At 38.8% G+C, this 22,665-nt stretch overlaps 1 protein-coding gene across 2 annotated transcripts in view; it reads right to left on the reverse strand.

Annotated features, from left to right (window-relative positions):
- Window positions 1-364: 364 nt before the first annotated feature.
- The window catches only part of elavl2 (ELAV like neuron-specific RNA binding protein 2), a 74,998-nt gene continuing 52,697 nt past the window's right edge, over window positions 365-22,665 (reverse strand). The window contains exons 3-8 of one of the 2 annotated variants that reach the window (XM_034164251.1): window positions 20,467-20,710; window positions 13,174-13,277; window positions 10,134-10,287; window positions 7,943-8,168; window positions 7,426-7,464; window positions 365-1,840 (exon numbers count right to left, since the gene is read on the reverse strand). In XM_034164251.1, the coding sequence (XP_034020142.1) occupies window positions 1,513-1,840; window positions 7,426-7,464; window positions 7,943-8,168; window positions 10,134-10,287; window positions 13,174-13,277; window positions 20,467-20,710 (1,095 nt within the window). In that variant the 3' untranslated portion in view covers window positions 365-1,512. Of the gene's footprint in view, window positions 1,844-7,425; window positions 7,465-7,942; window positions 8,169-10,133; window positions 10,288-13,173; window positions 13,278-20,466; window positions 20,711-22,665 lie in introns of both variants that reach the window. The other variant, XM_034164250.1, reaches the window with a different exon arrangement.

A 22,665-nucleotide genomic window follows, 5' to 3' on the forward strand; every position in this document is an offset into this window, starting at 1 on the left:
TTATATATAAAAACAAATGTCTACAGTTTAATACTTATTTTTTGGAACGAAACAAGACTACAGACCAAACAACCAACAAAGTTGATGCACTGTAATGCTGTTCCATTGGACAAAAAAAAAAAAAAAAAAAAAAAAAAAAAAAAAAAGATATCAACTTAAGAAAAACCAAAATTGAAAACAATCTTAAAGTAAAAATACTTTACATACTCTGTAAAGAAATGAGGGGTGGGAAGGGTACATAATCACATTTTCCACTGGAGTCCAAACAAGAACCAGAAGTAGTCTGCTAAATACTTAACATAAAATGGACTTATGTACAAAGCTCAAAGCACAAGAGTAATTTGTTCTATTATTCAATTTTCTGAAGCTGCTACCTTCAACAGCTCGTCCTCAAGCCGTCATACAAAGCCTGTAAAAACCCTTATTGGTTAAGACAAAACAAAAAACAGTCTAATGATGATGTAAATACACCACAACACACCATGGAGCTCTTTCTCTACAGAACTATGTGATTTTTATCCCCCAGTTAACCTTTAAGATTTGCATTAATTTTGCATGCACTGTTGCATACAAACATTTTAATTTTTCCGTTGTCCGTTGCCAAATCGCATGGAAAAGGGTTGCAAAAGCTCCAAAACCCAAGGATTACTGAGAGGGGGAAGGGGGGAATCGACACGTTTTCACAAATGTAACCAGCACTGCCACTGATTCTAGACTCTAAAGATAATACAAAGATCTCAAAAGGTATCTTTATCATAAATCTCTCCAGAAATTTCAACCGCTGCAAACTTTCTTGTAAAGTTCAAAAGCTCACAAGGTGTCATATGAAGATATTTCTCAAAGTATCCAAGTCAAAATATTTTGCTCCAGGTCCAGTAAAAAGTTTCTCCAAATTTCTTTTTATAAAAATAGATGCTTTTTAAACCCACATCAAAGAGGTTCTTAGCTCTTTGGCAAGGTACTGCTTTAAGAAGTTTTTTTTGTCATTTTACTTTTTATCCATTAGGTTAACAATAAGCAACTTTTAAGCAGCCAACTAATAAATGTTACAAACAGAATACTTCCAAAAAAAAAAAAAAAAAAAATCAAAGCTCCAACAGTTCAACCAAAGTGCTTGCTAATCGCTGAAGGCAAAACATAGCCAAAGCAAATCAAGACAAAAATTATATATTCCACTACATAGAACCTTACAAGACTTACTGTTTCAAAGTGCAACAAAATGACAAAAACAAAGCCGTTAATAACGTTTCACGTGTTTCATCCGTGAAGATGAGAATTCACTCTTGCAGGCATGAAAACCTACAATTTTGTTCAGTTTCAAAGCAGATTGAGAAGACTCTAAAGCATAAAGACAAAAAATAAACCAAATCCACATTGGACGCTAAATATTATTTATCTTCATAACACCAATTTACAAAGCTGTTTTTACTAATGTAGAAAGTTACAGTCGATACATTTCCATTTTGTTTCTATTTATCCTACCAAGTTTCCTCAAAACAATCTCAGTGGGATTTAGGCTTTGTGTGTTTTGTTGGTTTTGAACGAGACTTGCAGCACTCTGTCCCCAAGGCGATATCCATTCAGGCTGGCGATGGCCACGGCAGCCTCGTCGTAGTTAGTCATGGTGACAAAACCAAATCCTTTGCACTTGTTTGTGTTGAAGTCACGAATAACCTTGACATTTGTCACAGCACCAAATGGCCCAAACATTTGCCAAAGGATACTTTCGTCGGCGTCTGGGGCCAGGTTGTAGACAAAGATACACCAACCAGTTCCTGCGTGTCCTGGGATGTTGATGCCAGCCAAGCTGGTCACGCCATCAATGGCCATGGGGGAGAACCTGCTGCAGAACACAAGTGGTACTGTTTAAGTGACAAACCCACATCAGATGGGATGTAATTCATCGGGGGAGGGAAACCAATGGTTGGTCGCAAATGGCAATTTCACCATCAAGCCAACAGCAGATATTAATGGTTTGTCTCATTTGTGACCGGGGGCTTCCAGACCAGAATTGTCAAATTATCACCATGATCACAGCACTGTTGCAACAAGCTGAGCTGTAGGATTCCCCCCACCCCAAACACACAATCCCATTGATTAGCACTAGTTTAACATTACTCAACGTTTTTTGATTTTAACGGCAGGAAGCATATATAAAGTGTGCTTACAATCTTGGACCTATAAGGCTGAATTTTTTTATTCATTTACTTTTTTCCTGGTGGAAAACCCAACAAATAAAAAATTGTAAATTAGTGCCGAAACGGAATAGCACAGAGAATATTTTGAGAGCTCTGGCTCTGACAACATTACAGTTTCCAGACCTAAAAAAAAAAAAAAAAAAAAAAAAAAAAAAAAAAAAAAAAAAAATCAAAGTGCATGCATGAAAAGGTTATAAATTATTGCAGCAGGTGTCACTGAAGATTAGCTGCTCTATTTGGCCACTCAAGAAAACAGCGACCACGACAGGTGCGCAACCGCAATCAAGGACGAAAAGGAAGATTTGGCAACATCAGCCACCGAGCGTGACGAACACGGATCACAAGCCAGTGATGGCCTTTGAGCTTTCCCAGGATTTGACATCAATCATAAAGGAGGAAAGCATTCTTTAAAACTAAGCCTAGACATTCTGACAAAGTGACATTCTGAAGACTCCTGAAAGGCATCTGATGCAACCAAGTTTAACACGGGACACGGCTGTCCATAATAGATCAAGGTGAGCTACGCAAAGCTGAAAATACAAGTATGCAATTTTATGCAATACCAAGTCAGAGACTAAAATTCGGTCCTTTGTTATGTAGACAAGCAGCAGACAACGCTTTAATCAAAACACCGTGTTGTGACATCATACCCAGATTAAAGCGCATCACTGCACCGCTGTCAGCACGTATGAACAGTGAATATTAGTAATTGAACTTGAATGTGCATGTTGTGGAAACAGTTCTGCACATTTCACATCCATCTTTGTTAATCTAAAACAGTTTTTATGTACAACGACATCATACAAGTCTGGTTAAAGTCACAGTCTGCCTTGTGTTTTTTTTTGGAATACACAGATGCAGAGAGATGTACTGTATGTTGATTGCAATACAAGAATCTTTAAAGACAAATTCCATTTGTAAACAATAAGCAACTCAGAATGACTGTGTGTAACCATGAAGTGGATGAAGTAGCTGCAGGCATAGCGACCTGACGGTAGCTAAACATTCGTTCCTCAGGATACAACCCCTGGCAAAAATTATGGAATCACCGGCCTCAGAGGATGTTCATTCAGTTGTTTCATTTTGTAGAAAAAAAAAAAAGCAGATCACAGACATGACACAAAACTAAAGTCATTTCAAATGGCAACTTTCTGGCTTTAAGAAACACTATAAGAAATCAAGAAAAAAAAAAAAAAAGATTGTGGCAGTCAGTAACGGTTACTTTTTTAGACCAAACAGGAAAAAAATATGGAATCACTCAATTCTGAGGAAAAAATTATGGAACCACCCTGTAAATTTTCAGCCCCCAAATTAACACCTGCATCAAATCAGATCTGCTCATTGACATTGACCCTATGTGTCTTTTTGCAAGGAATGTTTTTGCAGTTTTTGCTCTATGGCAAGATGCAGTATCATCTTGAAAAATGATATCATCCCCAAACATCCTTTCAATTGTCCAAAATATCAACATAAACTTGTGCATTTATTGATGATGTAATGACAGCCATCTCCCCAGTGCCTTTACCTGACATGCAGCCCCATATCGTCAATGACTGTGGAAATTTACATGTTCTCTTCAGGCAGTCATCTTTATAAATCTCATTGGAATGGCACCAAACAAAAGTTCCAGCATCATCACCTTGCCCAATGCAGATTCGAGATTCATCACTGAATATGACTTTCATCCAGTCATCCACAGTCCACGATTGCTTTTCCTTAGCCCACTGTAACCTTGTTTTTTTCTGTTTAGGTGTTAATGATGGCTTTCGTTTAGCTTTTCTGGATGTAAATCCCATTTCCTTTAGGCGGTTTCTTACGCTTCGGTCACAGACGTCGACTCCAGTTTCCTCCCATTCGTTCATTTGTTTTGTTGTACATTTTTCGATTTTTGAGACATATTGCTTTAAGTTTTCTGTCTTGACGCTTTGATGTCTTCCTTGGTCTACCAGTATGTTTGCCTTTAACAACCTTCCCATGTTTGTATTTGGTCCAGAGTTTAGACACAGCTGACTGTGAACAACCAACATCTTTTGCAACATTGCGTGATGATTTACCCTCTTAAGAGTTTGATAATCCTCTCCTTTGTTTCAATTGACAGCTCTCGTGTTGGAGCCATGATTCATGTCAGTCCACTTGGTGCAACAGCTCTCCAAGGTGTGTTCACTCCTTTTTAGATGCAGACTAACGAGCAGATCTGATACGATGCAGGTGTTAGTTTTGGGGATGAAAATTTACAGGGTGATTCCATAATTTTTTCCTCAGAATTGAGTGATTCCATATTTTTTTCCTCTGCTTGGTCTAAAAAAGTAACCGTTACTGACTGCCACAATCTTTTTTCTTGATTTCTTATAGTGTTTCTTAAAGCCAGAAAGTTGCCATTTGAATTGACTTTAGTTTTGTGTCATGTCTGTGATCTGCTTTTTTTCTACAAAATTAAACAACTGAACGAACATCCTCCGAGGCCGGTGATTCCATAATGATGCTGCACCAAAACGCACTCTCTTATCAGGGTCCGGACAAGACCTGGAAGAAATTTATAATCTGGTCAATACATTTTTTCAAAGATAGTGTTGATTTTAGAGGAATATGCCCTTTAAAATTTACAGCCTCGCAATGACTTGTGTTGGTCCAAAATGCCCATCCCAACTACCGTGTTCTCCGGCAGTTTTCAAATTAGATTCTCTCGTCCGTTTCAACTGTCTGAATACAAGGTTCCGTGATGTTATTGAGAAATGGCTAAATCTTTTAAGCTTACCTCCTTAAGGGTGAAATTGAGAATGGACAGCAAGTGCGAGGGCCTTTTTGGCCAGTAGACAACAACAAAGTTTGAATTGGAGGAATTAACGGCAAACGAGCTGAAAGTAGACATGTAAAATTAAGACCAACAAGATGAAAACACATCTCCAAACAGCCATATAATTACATTATAAACCTCGCTCGCTCAGATACAGATAACATGTACTGAGCCCACAGCGCTACAAACTCAACACATCCATCATTGTTACTCTTCCTCAGTCATCAAAGTTGACATCAGTAGATTACGCTTTACGATGCATTATTCGTCATTAGACCACAAGTTTCTGAAAGTTCATATCTCTGTCCAAACACAACCCCAACCAGACGCTGTTGATCTATGTACTTCTGTTAAATCCCCAGCCAGCAGACATAAGGAGGAAAGCATTCTTTAAAACGACATTCTGAAGCAGTAAGTAACTGAACTTATCTGACCTGTGGGCGCTGTTTCTGTTACAGCCTGACAAAAACCTATCTGGAATTACTTTAATTCCTTATCGGGGAATTGTGTGACAATCATTGCAGCATTTTTAATCAAGTCCCCTGTGTTTGATCCTAGCGTGTTTCTTAACCAGCACAACAACCAGAAAAAGTCACTTAAGAGCTGAAAGTCCACGACATCTTCAGTATTCTGCTCACAATGACAGAAAACCCAAGTAATTATCAAATCAAAACAAAAAAGTATGTCAAATTACACTGTTGTGAATGCTGATGTTGTCATTAGCAGTCCAAGATGGCAGCAGCGCTTCCACTGGGTAGTGACAAAAATGCATGAGTGTAGTCTCTTGGTACTCTATACTCTTTGACCCCATGTCTACTCCTGAGCGTGACCTTTAGAAAAGCATTTGAGTGCACCCACTAAAGCTGTGTTACTAGAGGACCTAACTGAGACATGTATGCACATCATTTAGGGGCAGATAACTGTTCAAGACCAATATGACCCCAATGAACAATTTGGAATACTTGCCAAAATATCTATCTGGTGTCACCGACCTAATGTTCCATCTTTAAAACTAAAGCTTTTGGACAAAAAATATTTCCACATAAATTCAGCATTATTTCATTATAACAGGGCGTCTGGGGTCCACACACACCAAAGTAATTTTGCATTTAATGATACATTTTCAGCATCTGCTGGAAGAAAAAAAACAAAAAACTCAAAAGAACCATGGATTTAAATGATCCTAGATTAAACCGTTCATTTGAACGGTCAATGATCATTTTAAAACACCACAATATGACATGGAAGTAGGACCTGGAATGATTTCCCTTTAAATTGAAAACCTAATTATGCCTAAACTCAGAACAATTAAACTACATTAAATTCATTAAGAATTTAGAGACTTTTAAAGCATTTCAAAAAACACAGTGAAAGCTTGTAGAATATTTTGAAAATCGTGGTAAAATAACATACTTTATAGTTAAAAAGTCACTTACTGCGTGAATTCCTGTAAATTCATTAAAAGCCACAATGTTTTTTTTTTTCTCCCATTAAAGAAGAGTCTACTTTAATAAAAAGTCAACTTATATTCTTATGTGAAATCCTGTAAATCCATGACAAGTCAGTGATGTTTTTCCTATGACAAAGTCTACATTAATATAAAGCAAAATGTTTTTCTCAGGAGAGAAAAATTCTTACCACACTTAACGTCCTGATGACAAGATACAGTGAGCTTTTTCTAGTTTCTTTTATCTTAAGACACTTCTCGCCGTGGTCCTTCTGTACGATGTCGCTCCGTGAAAGACATACCGCAAAAAGTGGGTCAACTTATAACTGTACATCCAAGGAAAATGAACATTTGCCAAATTACATATTTTCAGTCACTTATCAATAGCGCGCTGGCAGGAAAGTTCTCCTAAAGTACTCATGCAGCAGGAGAGAGCGGCTATGGGAAAAGTTTTCCCACAGTCCACACCAGAGAACCTTTGTGGCTGTCCCACAAAAAAATGCACATGACAAAGAATGAAGAAAAAGAAAATACAGACAGTTCTCTTTTCTGGCACGCAACAGCAGACAGTCCCGGTAGTCATGACAGACATCTTTAAGTGGCTTTGACAGAGGTTGATGAAAAAATTGCAGAGGTGCCGCTTCTAAATCAGAAGCAGCACATCCACAATCATGTCGGGAAATGATCATTTTCCCATCTGAAACAGCAAAACTGCCAACTGCAGCAGGCACACTGTTTTAACACTGGCAAAAAGGTGCATATATATTTTAAAGCTGATCTTTGGATGTATGAATCGATGTGTGAATTAAAACAAGAATAGATTTAAAATCGGCAACTCAATCTTTTAAACCCAGCACTTGTCAAATCTAGGTCATACACTATATAAAAAGTCATACAAGTTCTAGTTTGATTGGAGGTTCAGGTCATAGTTTGTTTTACATGACTGACATTCCAAGCGGGAAGCATGAACTCGGGAACTGGTTTACCTTTTCACTCCATAGGCCATGTTGAGAAGGTTGTCCAATCTATGAAGAAAACAACAAATAAGACCAATAAAACCTTGAAAAATTATTTTTGACACCAATTATAAAATCTTGCCTATAAACTTTTGGACAGCGAGTTCTTTGTCGCTTGCCTTTGCAAATATAACAATCAAAATGCACTTTTAGGCTTTGCCCTTCAACACTAAGTCAAACTTTGTCCTTCCGTTTGAAATCAATTGTGGTGGTGCACAGAAGTAAAAGTACAAAAAGTGTTTCTGTTCAACTCAACGTGGAGGTAATTGCATAAAATTGAGACAAGGACGACCGTTAACGACACTCACGATATGAAAACCAGTTAATAAACAGACGTGAAATACTGCACTTCATCTCCCAAAACACACGCAACAAAAGAAAACCCTATAAACACATTTTCAAGTTTAGATCTTTATTGACAGTCCAACAGTTTACGTTAAACATGATACCCAAGTAAGCCTGTTTAAAACAGCTTTGCTCCACTTACCTGAAGCGTTGTGCCTGCTGCGCGAGGGGTCCCGGGTACCTTCGATTGGGTGACTGATACAGTTGGGACAACAGAGCCTGGCTGGTCTTCTGGCTCGGGTTGTTCGCAAACTTCACTGTAATGGGTTCTGTGGCACCAGGCGGCTTCTGGCAGTTCAGACCTTTGATGGCTTCCTCAGCCTCCACCCGTCGGTCAAAGCGGATGAAGCCAACTCCTCTGGATACACCTGGGTCAGCAACATGACATCTGTTATACTGCGTCACAAACACTACCATCATTTTCACATCGAGTATCTTATCACAATACCTTGTCTAATGAGCAAATGAAGCAATTACGCAAAACGATTCCACAGGTCGTCTGAGTTGACCGTTGGGGTTTTACATAATTATTGTATGGCCTTGCCTTACAATATAAAGCGCCTTGGGGCAACTGTTTGTTGTGATTTGGCGCTATATAAAAAAATTGATTGATTGATTGATTCAATCTGTTATCAGTTGGAACATCTGGCTTATTGATCAACCACCAAATAAAAATCAGAAGTCAAGTAATTTTTGTGTCAAGTGAATACTTATGGATATTACCAGGAGTTCCACAATGCAGATTAAATACAAAACACACACACAAATGTGCTACAACTCCAGGGTATTCTGCAAATACCAAAACTACCAAATACCAAAGATCTGTGTGCAGCAACAAAAACTGTTGAAATTCTTTTTTTTTTTTTTTTTTTTTTAACTACACTGGGAGGTTGTCCAACTTCTACACACAAAAATCACAACATTCATTAACAACAATATCACTTTGCCAGGACTCAAAGCACTGAAAAAAGAAAACACCACAACAATGTCCAAAGCCAAATTCAAGAGCTGATAAATAAATTGGACTAATTTTTTCCCCTTGTACTGTTTCCAACACTGCGGACTTGCCATCACTACATCTGACAATTTCTTCTGTACAAACTGCATCTAACAAACATCCAATGTTGTCCCATGCACATTTATTTATTTGTTCAACTTGTTTATTTTTGGAATTTAGGAATCCTCATTTTAAACGGCACTAACTGCGGTGTGCACACAGCTCCCCCCACAAAGCCACTGCTGTGGGCCAGCATTTACTCTCCATTTGATGATATCTTCTGTCCATTCCACATCAAATGTTGTCCAAACTATTTGGCCATCTGACTCATTTTTGGAATTAAATAATCCTCACGTTAAAACAATGGCAGACTGTTGAGCGCAAATGTGCTACACTGAGCTTCTGTCTGGTGTTACTCTCACAAAGGGAAACGCTGTGTTGTAAAGTGAGTTTTGCCCAATAAAGTGAGACTATTACTCTGGTACAACTTCAATGGGAGCTTTAATGTTATTTCATTATTGACACAAAACATGCCAATTAATTTGCTTTGAGTAGTTTTGCAAACAATGTCTGCTTGGATCGCTTCATCCAAAATAGGCCTACAATGTGCCAATTTGGAACACCCAGGCCCGAAAACATAAAAACAAAACAACAACACTTCAATTTTCTTAATCAGTTGCCAACGACCCCCACCAATAACAGTTTTGAGGAAAAATACTGGAAAGCAAAAACGTAATCTATTTAAATGTCAATTTGCAGGCAATACATTGTTTGGAACTGTGGTGACGTCACTACAAAAATGCTTTCAAGTGACCATGGATTCTGAATAAGATATAAAAAAAAGTGGATCTTATTGAGCATTAACCACTTTATGTCATTTTACACAAGCTCGGTGCACCATTGGTGCTGGTGCCCACCCAAGACTGATGCCCAGTTGCATGTGTGCAGACCAGGACAATCCAGATGAAATCTTATGCCCAAGGACAAAGGTATTGTGTCCAGGATTTGCACTCAGGACTTCATGTTGACAATCCAAAACTTTTCCCATCTCTGACTAAGGCAGAGCAGTTCAGTTATAGTTTTTGCACAATAAAATAATAATCAGCTCCAACGGCACTTCAAGACAAACCAGTGTTATATACGTGGGGATGTAAGAAAGCAAAGCAAGAGCAAAAGAACACAAGTGCAAATAATAGCAAGACTAGGGAAGACAAATCTCCAACACTGAAGTCCTGCAACTTCACATCTAAGTCTCTCATGGAAAACTAGATTTTTTTTTTTTTTTTTTTTGTCGATTTTAATGCATTTCTCAAACACAAGATGTACAAGTACTCACCAGTCACCTGGTCCACCAGTATGCGTGAGGTAATGATGCGCCCATACTGAGAGAAGAGCTGCTCCAGTTCTTTCTGAGTTATGGTTTTTGGCAAACCACTGACATACAAGTTTGCATCTCTGATGGAAGCGGAGCTTGGACGTGCATAAGAAACCTACAAACAGATATAGCCCAAACGTTTGTTCGTCCATTAAAGTCTTTCCCGTGCTTGCGTATCAAAAATTGAATGGGCAACAAACTGATATTTCGTCAGACTAAAATGAGCAGACACTTGTCTGTAAATTAAGATGGATTAATTTACAGACAAATTAATTCGGATCAGGGAGACAGACACCCTCTCTACTTTTAAGATTAGGCTTAAAACTTTCCTTTTTGCTAAAGCTTATAGTTAGGGCTGGATCAGGTGACCCTGAACCATCCCTTAGTTATGCTGCTATAGACTTAGACTGCTGGGGGGTTCCCATGATGCACTGAGTGTTTCTTTCTCTTTTTGCTCTGAATGCACCACTCTGCATTTAATCATTAGTGATTGATCTCTGCTCCCCTCCGCAGCATGTCTTTTTCCTGGTTCTCTCCCTCAGCCCCAACCAGTCCCAGCAGAAGACTGCCCCTCCCTGAGCCTGGTTCTGCTGGAGGTTTCTTCCTGTTAAAAGGGAGTTTTTCCTTCCACTGTCGCCAAGTGCTTGCTCACAGGGGGTCGTTTTGACCGTTGGGGTTTTTACGTAATTATTGTATGGCCTTGCCTTACAATATAAAGCGCCTTCTGTTAATCTGTACAAATTGAAAGTTCTGCTGTGATATAAACAGGGCTGAAAGCTATAATAAGGCTGCACCATATGAGATGGACATCTGATTTAAGTGGTTCAAATTCTAACCACAAACATACACTCAAGAAAACTGAATGTGACAAAATACAGCTTGCTGCTCATGAGATTAATGGAATGTACTTCATGAACCCAGAGGGTGAAAATGACTTTCATTGATCAACTGTACAATTAGTCTGCAGTGGCGCAAACAGGTCCACTGCATGGGAAAATAGATGCCTGTCACACATGTATGCCAACATTTATGCTGTTGACAAAATTTGCACCTGATCATCTACAAGAGCAATTTCACTGGACAAGCAGAGTCTAAACTTTGTTTCACTTTCAGTCTGAAGCCACTTTAATGTGGACTAGCCTCTTGTCTAGTTCTGGAGTAAGAGGAACAGATCAACTGCAACAGCTCACTAAATGACACCGCCCTGCCATATCAGTTACGTCCATGTACATTGTGTGCACAATTATAAAGGCAAGTTGTATACCTGAGGATTAATGATTTAATACTGTGATCACACCCAAGCTGATATTAAAATGTTAAACATTCAGATTTGAAGTTTATTAAAGGAAAAATGACATTTCACTTCTTCAGGAGAACATGCACATTTAAGTAATTAGTGTACTAAATTATTTTGTAACTTCGACCTTTTTCCCCATCTCAGGCTTAGAACATTTTCTTCTGCAGACGCGCAACAGTCTCTTCAGTTGGTGCCGTTAAAATCAAATTTAAATCAACAAGAACTTCACCCATCATGTTCTCAAAACTTCACAAAATGAACATGAAGGTAAAGGTTCTCCCTCATTGCCTCCAACTCTACAGTGCATCTGGAAAACATTCAGAGCTCAGCTTTTTACACACTGTTATTTACAGCCATGTTCCAAAACAGAGTAAATCCATTTTTGTTTCCTTCAAGATTCTACTCAAAACCCCATAATGACAACATGAAAATGTTTTGAACATTTTTCCAGTTACTCAAAATAAAACTATGAAATCACATTCTATTTCACTTCAATTTATTTTGTTTATATAGCAACAAATAACAGAGCTGCATAAAAGTAAAGTAGAACCTAACTAACCCCTACAGCAAGCACACACTATCTAAAACACTAGACTAAAAGGGGTGACCACTGCATCAGCCATTCTAACAGTTCTTCACAGTTTGACAATGCTGAAGAAACAAAACCGGAAATCAAACACCACAACTTTACAAAACAAATACAACAACTCATTTAATGAGAAGTCTGCACAGGTGTTTGCACCACAGGCATGGGTCAGCCAGGCTTCCTCATACCCTCAGTGGACATACTATACATACTGCAGACAAAGAGAGGGGAAAAAACCAGAGTCAGTCTGCCCAACAAACTATACCTAAAGTATAATTTATCAGCAGTAAATAAAGAGGAAAGCAGAGAAATTACTATCACCAGCCACTAGCCCCAAGCTTTATAGTAACAGACCCTGAATTTATATTAAGTTGAGGCCGAAACCTGTTCCATTGGCAATAAAATGACTTTAAAAGGACAGGAAGCATAGTACCATACTAAGCCAGTATGCTAGCCATACAAGAGGGAGAATAAATGCATCTTAAGTCTAGACTTGAAAGTCTCTACAGATTCTGACACAAAAACTGAATTAGTTTCTGAAATTAAGACCTGCATTTCAGGAGCAGATCACAATAGAAATCCGATTTTAATGACTACCGGAAATCAAGCAAGCGGCATATAAATTTGCTCACAAAGATGAGTTGATGAGATTACTCTGTCAAACACACTCATCAGGCCAATTAAAAAGTGTAATAATCCACCATCCAGTAGTAGCACTGCTGCACTATATGAAACAAATCAGTTCTTCCAACACCACACAGTGTGTGTGTGATGAATGCTAATGACAGCCACCTCCCTGTAAAGACATACAGCAGTGCTACAGCACATGAAACCATAGAAACAGTTCTGTTCTACTTGAGGCCCAGGCAGAGCGGTCTGTGCCCAGATTAACAATAGGCTCCATTTCCACCCCACATTTCTCCAACCTCATTATACTTTACTCCAACCCAGAGATGTGAATTTAAAATACAGATCTTTCTTCATCCAGTCAATGGCAACAGATTTCACTCACTTGAATAAGAAGAGACGGGTGTGTCTGATTTGACTTCTTGGCTTGAGGGAGCAAAACGCTTAACAATCATGAAAATCAACATTAACGACGTTCAGTATGAGTTTACCTTGATGGTTTTTGTCTGAAGTCTCAAGCCATTTAAGGTATTGATGGCTTTCTCTGCATCCTTGGGGTCCACGTAATTCACAAATCCATAACCTAGGCTCTGCCCTGCAATCACAAAACCAGAACAAAGACATTGCCATTAACGACTGCCATGGATCACCGCTTAAACCTGGCGTTCAACATTTAATACTTATAATTCAGATTCAGTCAAAGAAATACAGAAAAAAGATGGTCACTCTACTTTGTGCTTTCTGGGAAATTTCATCCAGTACACCCAGCAGAGGCAAAGTGAACACGTCAGTCATAAGACCAGTAGATGTAAGATGGAAGACAGGAGAACAAAACCTTCAATTTTGTGTGGGTTTCTTTTTTTTGGAAGATGGCTATTTATCCAGACTATTACTTTTATTCCACCTCAGGTTTCAATGATTCATATACACACACAGGCACACAAAGGCTTTTCTGCCTCTATTTGAATTAAAACATGTAACATATTCTTCAAGGAACTGTTTGACAAATGCATCTTAAAATTAATGACAGCAAGGAAACTGCACTGCCTTCACACCAGGTCCTCTTTGACACTGCAGTGGCCATTTCCCTCCCTCTACAGTTTCTCTCTAAAATGTACAATAGATTGACACCCACTCTTATGTGCACAGAGGCAACTGAATTTCCTCCACCCACACTGCTGGGTCCCTCCGCAATTCCGCTGCAGGTCAAGTTCACCGGCTCAAGCCGTCTCGGCATATAACATGCAGCAAATAAGAAAATGGAATTATACATCAACAACTTTGTTGAGCTGTCACCCAGTTAGCATGATTAAGCAAACCACAGAGGTTTAGCTTGGGAATAGAGGAGCTTTACATAGGTGGTGTAAATACTGAAGACCATCTAAAACGCCACCTCCTAATTTCTGAGTAAAACACTGGTCTGAATCATTCAGAGTTCTATGGGGAATTCTCATTCTTACTCAAGTTCAATCCATTCTATTCTCTTCCAAAAATCCATCTGGGAAAACAGCCAACCAGTTTTCTCGAGATACAAACATGCCAATGCAACATGGAAACTGTGCTACCTGTTTGAAATGAAACTTAAATTGAGTTCAATATACATGTTTCACATTGGTACAAATACGTACGTTCAATCATGTCACCTGATCCAGCCCTAACTATAAGCTTTAGCAAAAGGGAAAGTTTTAAGCCTAATCATAAAAGTAGAGAGGGTGTCTGTCTCCCTGATCCGAATTGGGAGCTGGTTCCACAGGAGAGGAGCCTGAAAGCTGAAGGCTCTGCCTCCCATTCTACTCTTACAGACCCTAGGAACTACAAGTAAGCCTGCAGTCAGAGCGAACTAACAGGAAGCCAATGAAGAGAGGCCAATATGGGTGAGATATGCTCTCTCCTAGTCCCCGTTAGTACTCTAGCTGCAGCATTTTGAATTAACTGAAGGCTTTTCAGGGAACTTTTAGGACAACCTGATAATAATGAATTACAATAGTCCAGCCTAGAGGAAATAAATGCATGTATTAGTTTTTCAGCATCACTCTGAGACAAGACCTTTCTAATTTTAGAGCTATTGCGCGAATGCAAAAAAGCAATCCTACATATTTGTTTAATATGCGCATTGAATGACATATCCTGATCAAAAATGACTCCAAGATTTCTCACAGTATTACTAGAGGTCAGGGTAATGCCATCCAGAGTAAGGATCTGGTTAGACACCATGTTTCTAAGATTTGTGGGGCCAAGTACAATAACTTCAGTTTTATCCGAGTTTAAAAGCAGGAAATTAGAGGTCATCCATGTCTTTGTCTGTAAGACAATCCTGCAGTTTAGCTAATTGGTGTGTGTCCTTTGGCTTCATGGATAGATAAAGCTGGGTATCATCTGCGTAACAATGAAAATTTAAGCAATGCTGTGTAATAATACTGCCTAAGGGAAACATGTATAAAGTGAATAAAATTGGTCCTAGCACAGAACCTTGTGGAACTCCATAATTAACCTTAGATCGATCATATTTAAGATCGAATCATTATTTAATGGTAGGGCTTCCTTGAGCAGCCTGGTAGGAATGGGGTCTAATAGACATGATGGTTTGGAGGAAGTAACTAATGAAAATAACTCAGAACAATCGGAGAGAAAGAGTCTAACCAAATACCGGCATCACTGAAAGCAGCCAAAGATAACGATATGTCTTTGGGATGGTTATGAGTAATTTTTTCTCTAATAGTTAAAATTTTATTAGCAAAGAAAGTCATGAAGTCGTTACTAGTTAAAGTTAAAGGAACACTCGGCTCAATAGAGCTCTGACTCTCTGTCAGCCTGGCTACAGTGCTGAAAAGAAACCTGGGGTTGTTCTTATTTTCTTCAATTAGTGATGAGTAGTAAGATGTCCTAGCTTTACAGAGGGCTTTTTTTACAGAGCAACAGACTCTCTTTCCAGGCTAAGTGAAGATCTTCTAAATTAGTGAGACGCCATTTCCTCTCCAACTTACGGGTTATCTGCTTTAAGCTGCGAGTTTGAGAGTTATACCATGGAGTCAGGCACTTCTGATTTAAGGCTCTCTTTTTCAGAGGAGCTTCAGCATCCACAGTTGTCTTCAATGAGGATGTAAAACTATTAAAACAACAAGCCTCTAAAAAAAACACTAGGTTTGACATTGAAAGAGACCAACTCTAAAAAGCTGGCGCATTACTGGAAACGCGCACAATGGACAGGTGAGACAACAAAAAAATAAAAACAAAAAAAAGAAATTCTGCCACAACAACTGGAAGAGGACAAAAAGAAATCCAACATCTGTGAAATGTGAGCTGCAGGGATGGACACCAATGCAATACTTATTTGAAGATGCAACTTCTGCCACAAATTTTTAAGAGCGCTGCATTAGCCGCTCCTATTCTCGCACCGCAGTGAATGAGCATGCACGCAAAATTATCATGCTATTTGTGTGCATAATTGTGACATCACCTGCAATTATGTAATGCAGGTGGATTAAACAAATAATGATTCAAATATTAACTACATTTTCTTGAAACGGGAACATTTTTAAAACTTGCTTGATTGTCTGTGATGAGGCATGTGGTGAGAAACAAAAACAAAGAAAAAAAAATCCTATGTGGTTGATTCGTGATACTATGGCTGTTAAATAATTGTCACAACAGCTTGGCTCTCCTGTAACCCAATGTCGTGTTTGCTGTCTACAAATGAGAGATAAAACAAAACAAGAACACCACACACAAAGAAACAACTATCAACTTCCATGTGACAACTACCATGACAACTACTAAACTAAATGATTTTGTGTTTTATTATACATTTTAAAGTCAGCATCACTCTACATGGATGCTGACAGCACATCAATTTGCCTTCTCTCAACTCCAACACCACAAGTGAATGCTGATTCAGGTCTAATAGAGTCAAGTTCATGAACTTCAGTTCATTTTCTATCTCGGGCAGGCCAGGAGAATCTTGCAGAGTCTTTCAAATGAGGAAAAGAAATAACACTTATTTAAACCTGGAAGGCAAACTGGCAGCTCATGGTACACGTGTGTGCACGCCCCGCCTACCTGTGAAATGTTAAACATATGTCTGGAGGCAAGCTGGGAAGCACTTGAGAACAAAGGACTGCATCCAGCCTTCAGTGGGAGGAAGCTGCCGCGTCACCAGTAGCAGAACATTTAAACCTCAGAGGAAACACGCAGCTGTCTTTTGATTACTTAACTCTGATGTAGCACCAGCACAGAGATATAGGCCATCTTAAATCCACTGCCACAGGGCCACGGGAGACAAAAGCAACACTGTCTGGAGGGGTTTATAATCAACAGAAAATTTATTTCAGAGTACCATCCCAAGAAATTGCTTGAAGGCTTTGAATAGTACTACAGGAAACATTTTCCTTTGTTTGAGGTAAAATCTGCAGTCTTAAATCACTGGCGTACAATGAATTGAATACCAAATACTCCCAATTCATTGGTAAATATAACTTGATTAATTACTGCTGACTGGCAACAGCCTCAATTGAGGACAAATGTATTCTCACTGTATTCTACTCCTGTTTCACAATCACAAGATGGTTTTACTGACAATTACATATACAGAGAAACATTTGCCAGCATTCAAGGTAGAGACTGGAGATGGGCACAGAGCCAATAAACAACTTTCATGCCATAATGGGATGAAGATGTACATTTCCTTCAAATTCTATGAAAGAACGCAACTACCAAGCTGTACTGGAAACTACAAGAGTGTATTCAGCTTTACCTTTCCTCAGCATGCAAAGTTACCCTTCCTCAGTAAGAACAAATAATGTCCCCCAGACCATGCAACACAACGGTTTAATTTTTTCCACAGGACAAGTGAGGCCAATTAAAAGGGGTGTCCCAGTCATAACTGACAGCTCCCCAAGAGCATGGAAAGACCTGTGACTCGAGTAGGTAGATGTGGAAAACTTGCAGGGCAGGACCTCTCCAGGAACAGGGTTTGCGACCCCTCCTGTACTTTAAATATATATTTCATATTCTCCTTGCACTGGCGTTACTAGCCCTGTTCCTGGAGAGCCCCTGCGCTGCATATTTTCCACATCTCTCTACTTAATGAGGTGGGCTTCATAGATAATTGGCAAAGCTTCTGGGGAAAACCTGGTCTTGTTAGGAGAGACGGCATCCATCCCACTTTGGGCGGAGCAGCGCTCATTTCTAGAAAATTGGCCAATTTTCTTAAATCCTCCAAACCATGACTATCCAGGGTTGGGACCAGGAAGCAGAGTTGTAGTCTTACACACCTCTCTGCAGCTTCTCTCCCCCTGCCATCCCCTCATTACCCCATCACCGTAGAGACGGCGCCTGCTCCCAGACCACCAATAACCAGCAAAAATCTATTTAAGCATAAAAATTCCAAAAAAAAAAAAAAAAAAAATACATATATATATATATATATAGCACCTTCAACTGCACCACAGACTAAAACATTAGAGCTCTCTCTTCCAAGTCCCTGTTAGTAAACACAAAATCACAGCTGTATTGTGATTTTTAAGAATGTTTGAGTGAAATCACCTGCTAAGATGATAGGTAGAGGTGCACCGATTAAGATTTTTTTTTAGGCCGATCACCGAAATTTTGATCTGCCGATACCGATCAAATACATATTTGGATCATGCCCAAAATAAGAATATAGGTCTTTGTATAGGACTATTTTTGCATTAAAACTTAATGATGAAAACAAAAAACATGCATTCAAATAAAGACACTAGAATAAACTGCCAACTTTTGTTTTATTACACTGACTTTGTTCTACCAGCAAGCTTTTTTTTTTCCCCATGTTTCATGTTGCTCAGGTTCCAGCCTACAGAAAATACGTTGAGAATGTAAAATACAGCCCTCATTCTATGGGGTTAAAATTGTCTCAATATTTGTAAATGCACACAGCGTGATCTACAAATAATCATTGATTTGCAAATGTGTTCAGATATCCACAAATGCAAATTTCATATTTGCAACTTGTAAATTGGTCTTTGCAAATAATGTATTTGCAAATATAATACTGAATTTGTAAAAAAAAAAAAAATTACATTTGTAAAACTGGAAATTGTATTTGTGAATTGAGTTTCAGCATTTGTGGATCACCAATTACATCATTGCTTTCCTCTGTTACCTAATTTTGAGACATTCTTTTCTCGAAATCCACAGATCCACAAACAAATGCCTACTGATTCACAAATACACACTCACGCACACTGGATATCCACTAGACGGCAGTGTGGTTCCATTCATTACACAGCAGTCTATTTAGATCTCTGAGCCATTTGACTCATTTTGACTTCTGATATGAGCTGGACGGACATGGACTACATTAGATGATGGCGACTGCTCTCCTTGTCCGTCCAGCTCATATCGGAAGTCAAAATGAGTTTACGTCACAGAGGAAAGCGTGTCATGACAGGACCAAGCGCTCCCTGCGCTACTGCCTGCACTGTTGTGATCGGTCCTTTTGATCGGCGCATTTTGCCGATCAAACCGATCAAGGCGTGATCGGCCGATAACGATCGGTGCACCTCTAGTGATAGGTCTTAGCCCCTTTACTGTATGGCCACACCTGGTCTCTACAAATCATAGCCATGACAAACATCATAGCGACACTGGAAGCACACAAATGTTCAAACAGTCAAGCGTCAATAAAACCCAATTTCAATTAAAATGACCTGCAATACTCATCTCCTCAACTTTACAAAATGAAACTTTCATATGTAGTGGAAAAATTACTGTATGACTTTATTGCTGTTCAAACCACAAATACTTTATTACATATTTATTGCCAGTGACCCAATATTCACTTGTACTGCATCATACAGGATGAATGAGTCCATGATTATTTACCATCACCTAGCAGGTTGGGTTCAACTCCCGCACAACCAGGACCACCTTTCATTTCAGCCCAGCCAATTTTTCCCACGCACAACCACACAAAGCCATCGCATTCCATTAAATAAAGTCCAAGTTTTCAATCATTGTTCCACACCACAAGTTAAAAACTTCCAGTCTCACAATGAAAAAAAAACCCTTGACCTGAATGAAAAAGATCACAGCAAGGTTGCAGTAAATGTATCAGAGAAGGTGATGTGGAGAAAGTCACTGTTCACCTGGGACAAGATGCAATCAAAAAAAAAAAAAAAAAAAAAAAACTACTCTACACATACATTTCTTGAAATAACATTTTCCATTTCAATCCCGTAGCAGCTTCACGACGAGCACAAAGACAATCAACAAGCCGCGAACCAAAATAAACAAAAGCACAAGACGTTCAACATGTAAATAATTAGAATGATAAATACTTAGTTCTGTTGCAGAATCTCAATCACAAATTTCTGCCCTCCAGCCTCATTTTAATGTGAAATGTTAAACACTCGATTACGACTGCTGACATTTTACAACATAACGCTAACAGATGTACATGTTCACTTGCAAAAGGTTGGCTAGCCCCAGTGTCTGACCAACACACTGTGTAAAATATTAGATGGTAACTTAAGGCAACTTTGGCAAACCAGCAGGAACAACAATGTAGCAATTTCTTTTTTAATCGTACATTTTAAAAAAATCTTAAATTATGATGCTACATGCTAAATACAGACAAACAATGCAGCTTAAGGACTTTGCAATGCTTTAAATGAGGACACGCTATTTGGATGTGAAGCACCAAATGCTTCCCTTCTTTAAGCACAAAACAGCAAATAATGTGCTGGTGGAGGTGGTGGTGAGTTCAAATTAGCCACAGCAATGCAAACTACAAAAAGCAAACTTACCAGTTATTTTGTCTCGAACTAGTTTACAGGATTCAATTTCCCCGATGCTTCCAAACAAACTTTTTAGCTCTTCTTGAGTCATGTTCTGAGGCAGATAGTTGACTATCAAGTTTGTTTTACTGTCCTCTATGCTCCCCGACTCGACAGGCGAGGAGCAATTGTTTGAGATTGTTGTGGGGCCGTTGCTTGTGTTGTTGCAAGTTGGTCCATTGGACATCTGTGTTTCCATGGCTGCGATTACTTGCTAAAAAACAAAAAAGAAAAATTCAAGTCAAAAAAATACACTGAAAGTAGATAAAAACCAGAAGTACAAGAAGCTATAAAGGACACTCTTCACACAGTCAATTTTGTGCAAGTAAATTGCATTAAAAAGTACAGCGTTAAGATTTAAAAATTTCAACTTCAGCATAAAATTGCATGTTATAATTAGATGATTACAGACAACAGAAATCCATGTGAGAAGACACTTAATGCTGCATTTACACATAACGACGACAAATCACAAATGCCACAAAGTATACATTTTGGCTGCTGATCATGAATGTGATTTGAAGCAGAGGCGTCAGGTGTCCTCAAGAACTGCTGCAACCTCTTACCAAGTGTTCCGATTAATGGCACATGTTTCTGGCAAATTATCAGGAATTATACAACGGCTGAGTGGATCCTTGTCATTTGATTGGTGCTTTCTATGTCACATGACAGATTAATTCATCCCATTTATGTTGCATTGCATTCAGAGTGCGGCTTGGTTCCATTTAGAGTGCAAATCTGGTTCCATACGTTTGGTACCATTGCACTCACGTGCACGCACATGTGCTCACGCATGCACATGCACCCACACATGTGCATGCACACACAAAACCAATGCACTGTGCTGCCTGGAGGTTGTTAGCAGGAAGAAAGAACAAAAGCTGGACTCATTTCTCACTTGATTTTTTTGCCGCACTGAGGACATATACAGTCTTATTTTTGTGGTTCGCACACGCACCGACCAGGTTGCATGCGTGTGTGTGTGTGCATGGATGCTTAGGATGAAAAAAAATTAAAAAAATGACAGCAATCCAAAGTCTTGGTAAATTAAAAGACAGCAACTATTCACGGGCAAAGTCTGTGTACATTTTTAAGTCAAGCCTTAAAGCCTATTTTTAATCTCTCTCTTATGAACAGCTTTTATTTTTTATCTGTTTTATTCTTTTACTTCTGTTTTAAATTATGTCATGGCTTTTGTTGTGATTTGGTGCTTTATAAGCCGATTAAATTGAAACTGAATTGAACAACATTTTATTGAGTCTTAAAGTAAATAAATATGAAATTTGTCACTGGATCCTTAAACTTTGAACATAATCAACTCTACATGGTGGATCCTTGATTTCTGGACATAAATGGAAATAAAATCTGTAGTTTTTGTCAATAGCATTTCCTTTCACACACTTTGGCATGAATGTCTTTCCATATATCTGAGCTGAGCTCTTACAGCTGGCTGTGCTGTATGTCAGCATCACTTTAATTCATAAAGAACACAGGACGTCTCATTTTGGGAAGAAAAAAAAAACATTTTAGTCGATTGTAGTTTATCTTCTGTATTACAGCGTTTGGAAAGTGGTGTAATTTTTTTGTAAAACGGCAATTTTGTGACAACGGAACGTAGGACGATTCTCGTTTCTTGACTACAACATGACAATCCACACAAAAGCGACTCATGATGATTTAATGGCTTTGACAGGAATTAAGAAGCGGACTTAGCGCTTCTGAAGAGCAGCGAATCAAAGAACCACGAGCCAGTGGTTCCAAGCATTGCTTCAACTGCTCACGCATCAAAGTGGAGTTGCACTGCAGGAAAGTCTTTTCTATGGAAGTCCAAAGTCAGTCACAGCATCACTGGACTACATGTCACATTGGAACCCCAAAATGTAAGTCCATTTTCTGTTGTTTACAAATTAATAATATATGAAATGACGATCTATTTTAGCCATTATATAAAAACAAATAATGAATGTTTTTACATTCTTTAATGGTACCAATATTTCATGAGGTGAAAGCTGGAACATAACCACTGAACTCAAAACATTCATCATTTGTGAATGATGAACATTACGCACATCAAAAATAATGTTCCGCGATTGCACATAACAGCGCATCGTTACGTTCTGGCACACTGAATGAAGCGAAATGTCTCCACACACACACACACACACACAC

This window comes from Thalassophryne amazonica, chromosome 23, assembly GCF_902500255.1.
Source record: "Thalassophryne amazonica chromosome 23, fThaAma1.1, whole genome shotgun sequence".
Taxonomy (NCBI): Eukaryota; Metazoa; Chordata; class Actinopteri; order Batrachoidiformes; family Batrachoididae; genus Thalassophryne; species Thalassophryne amazonica.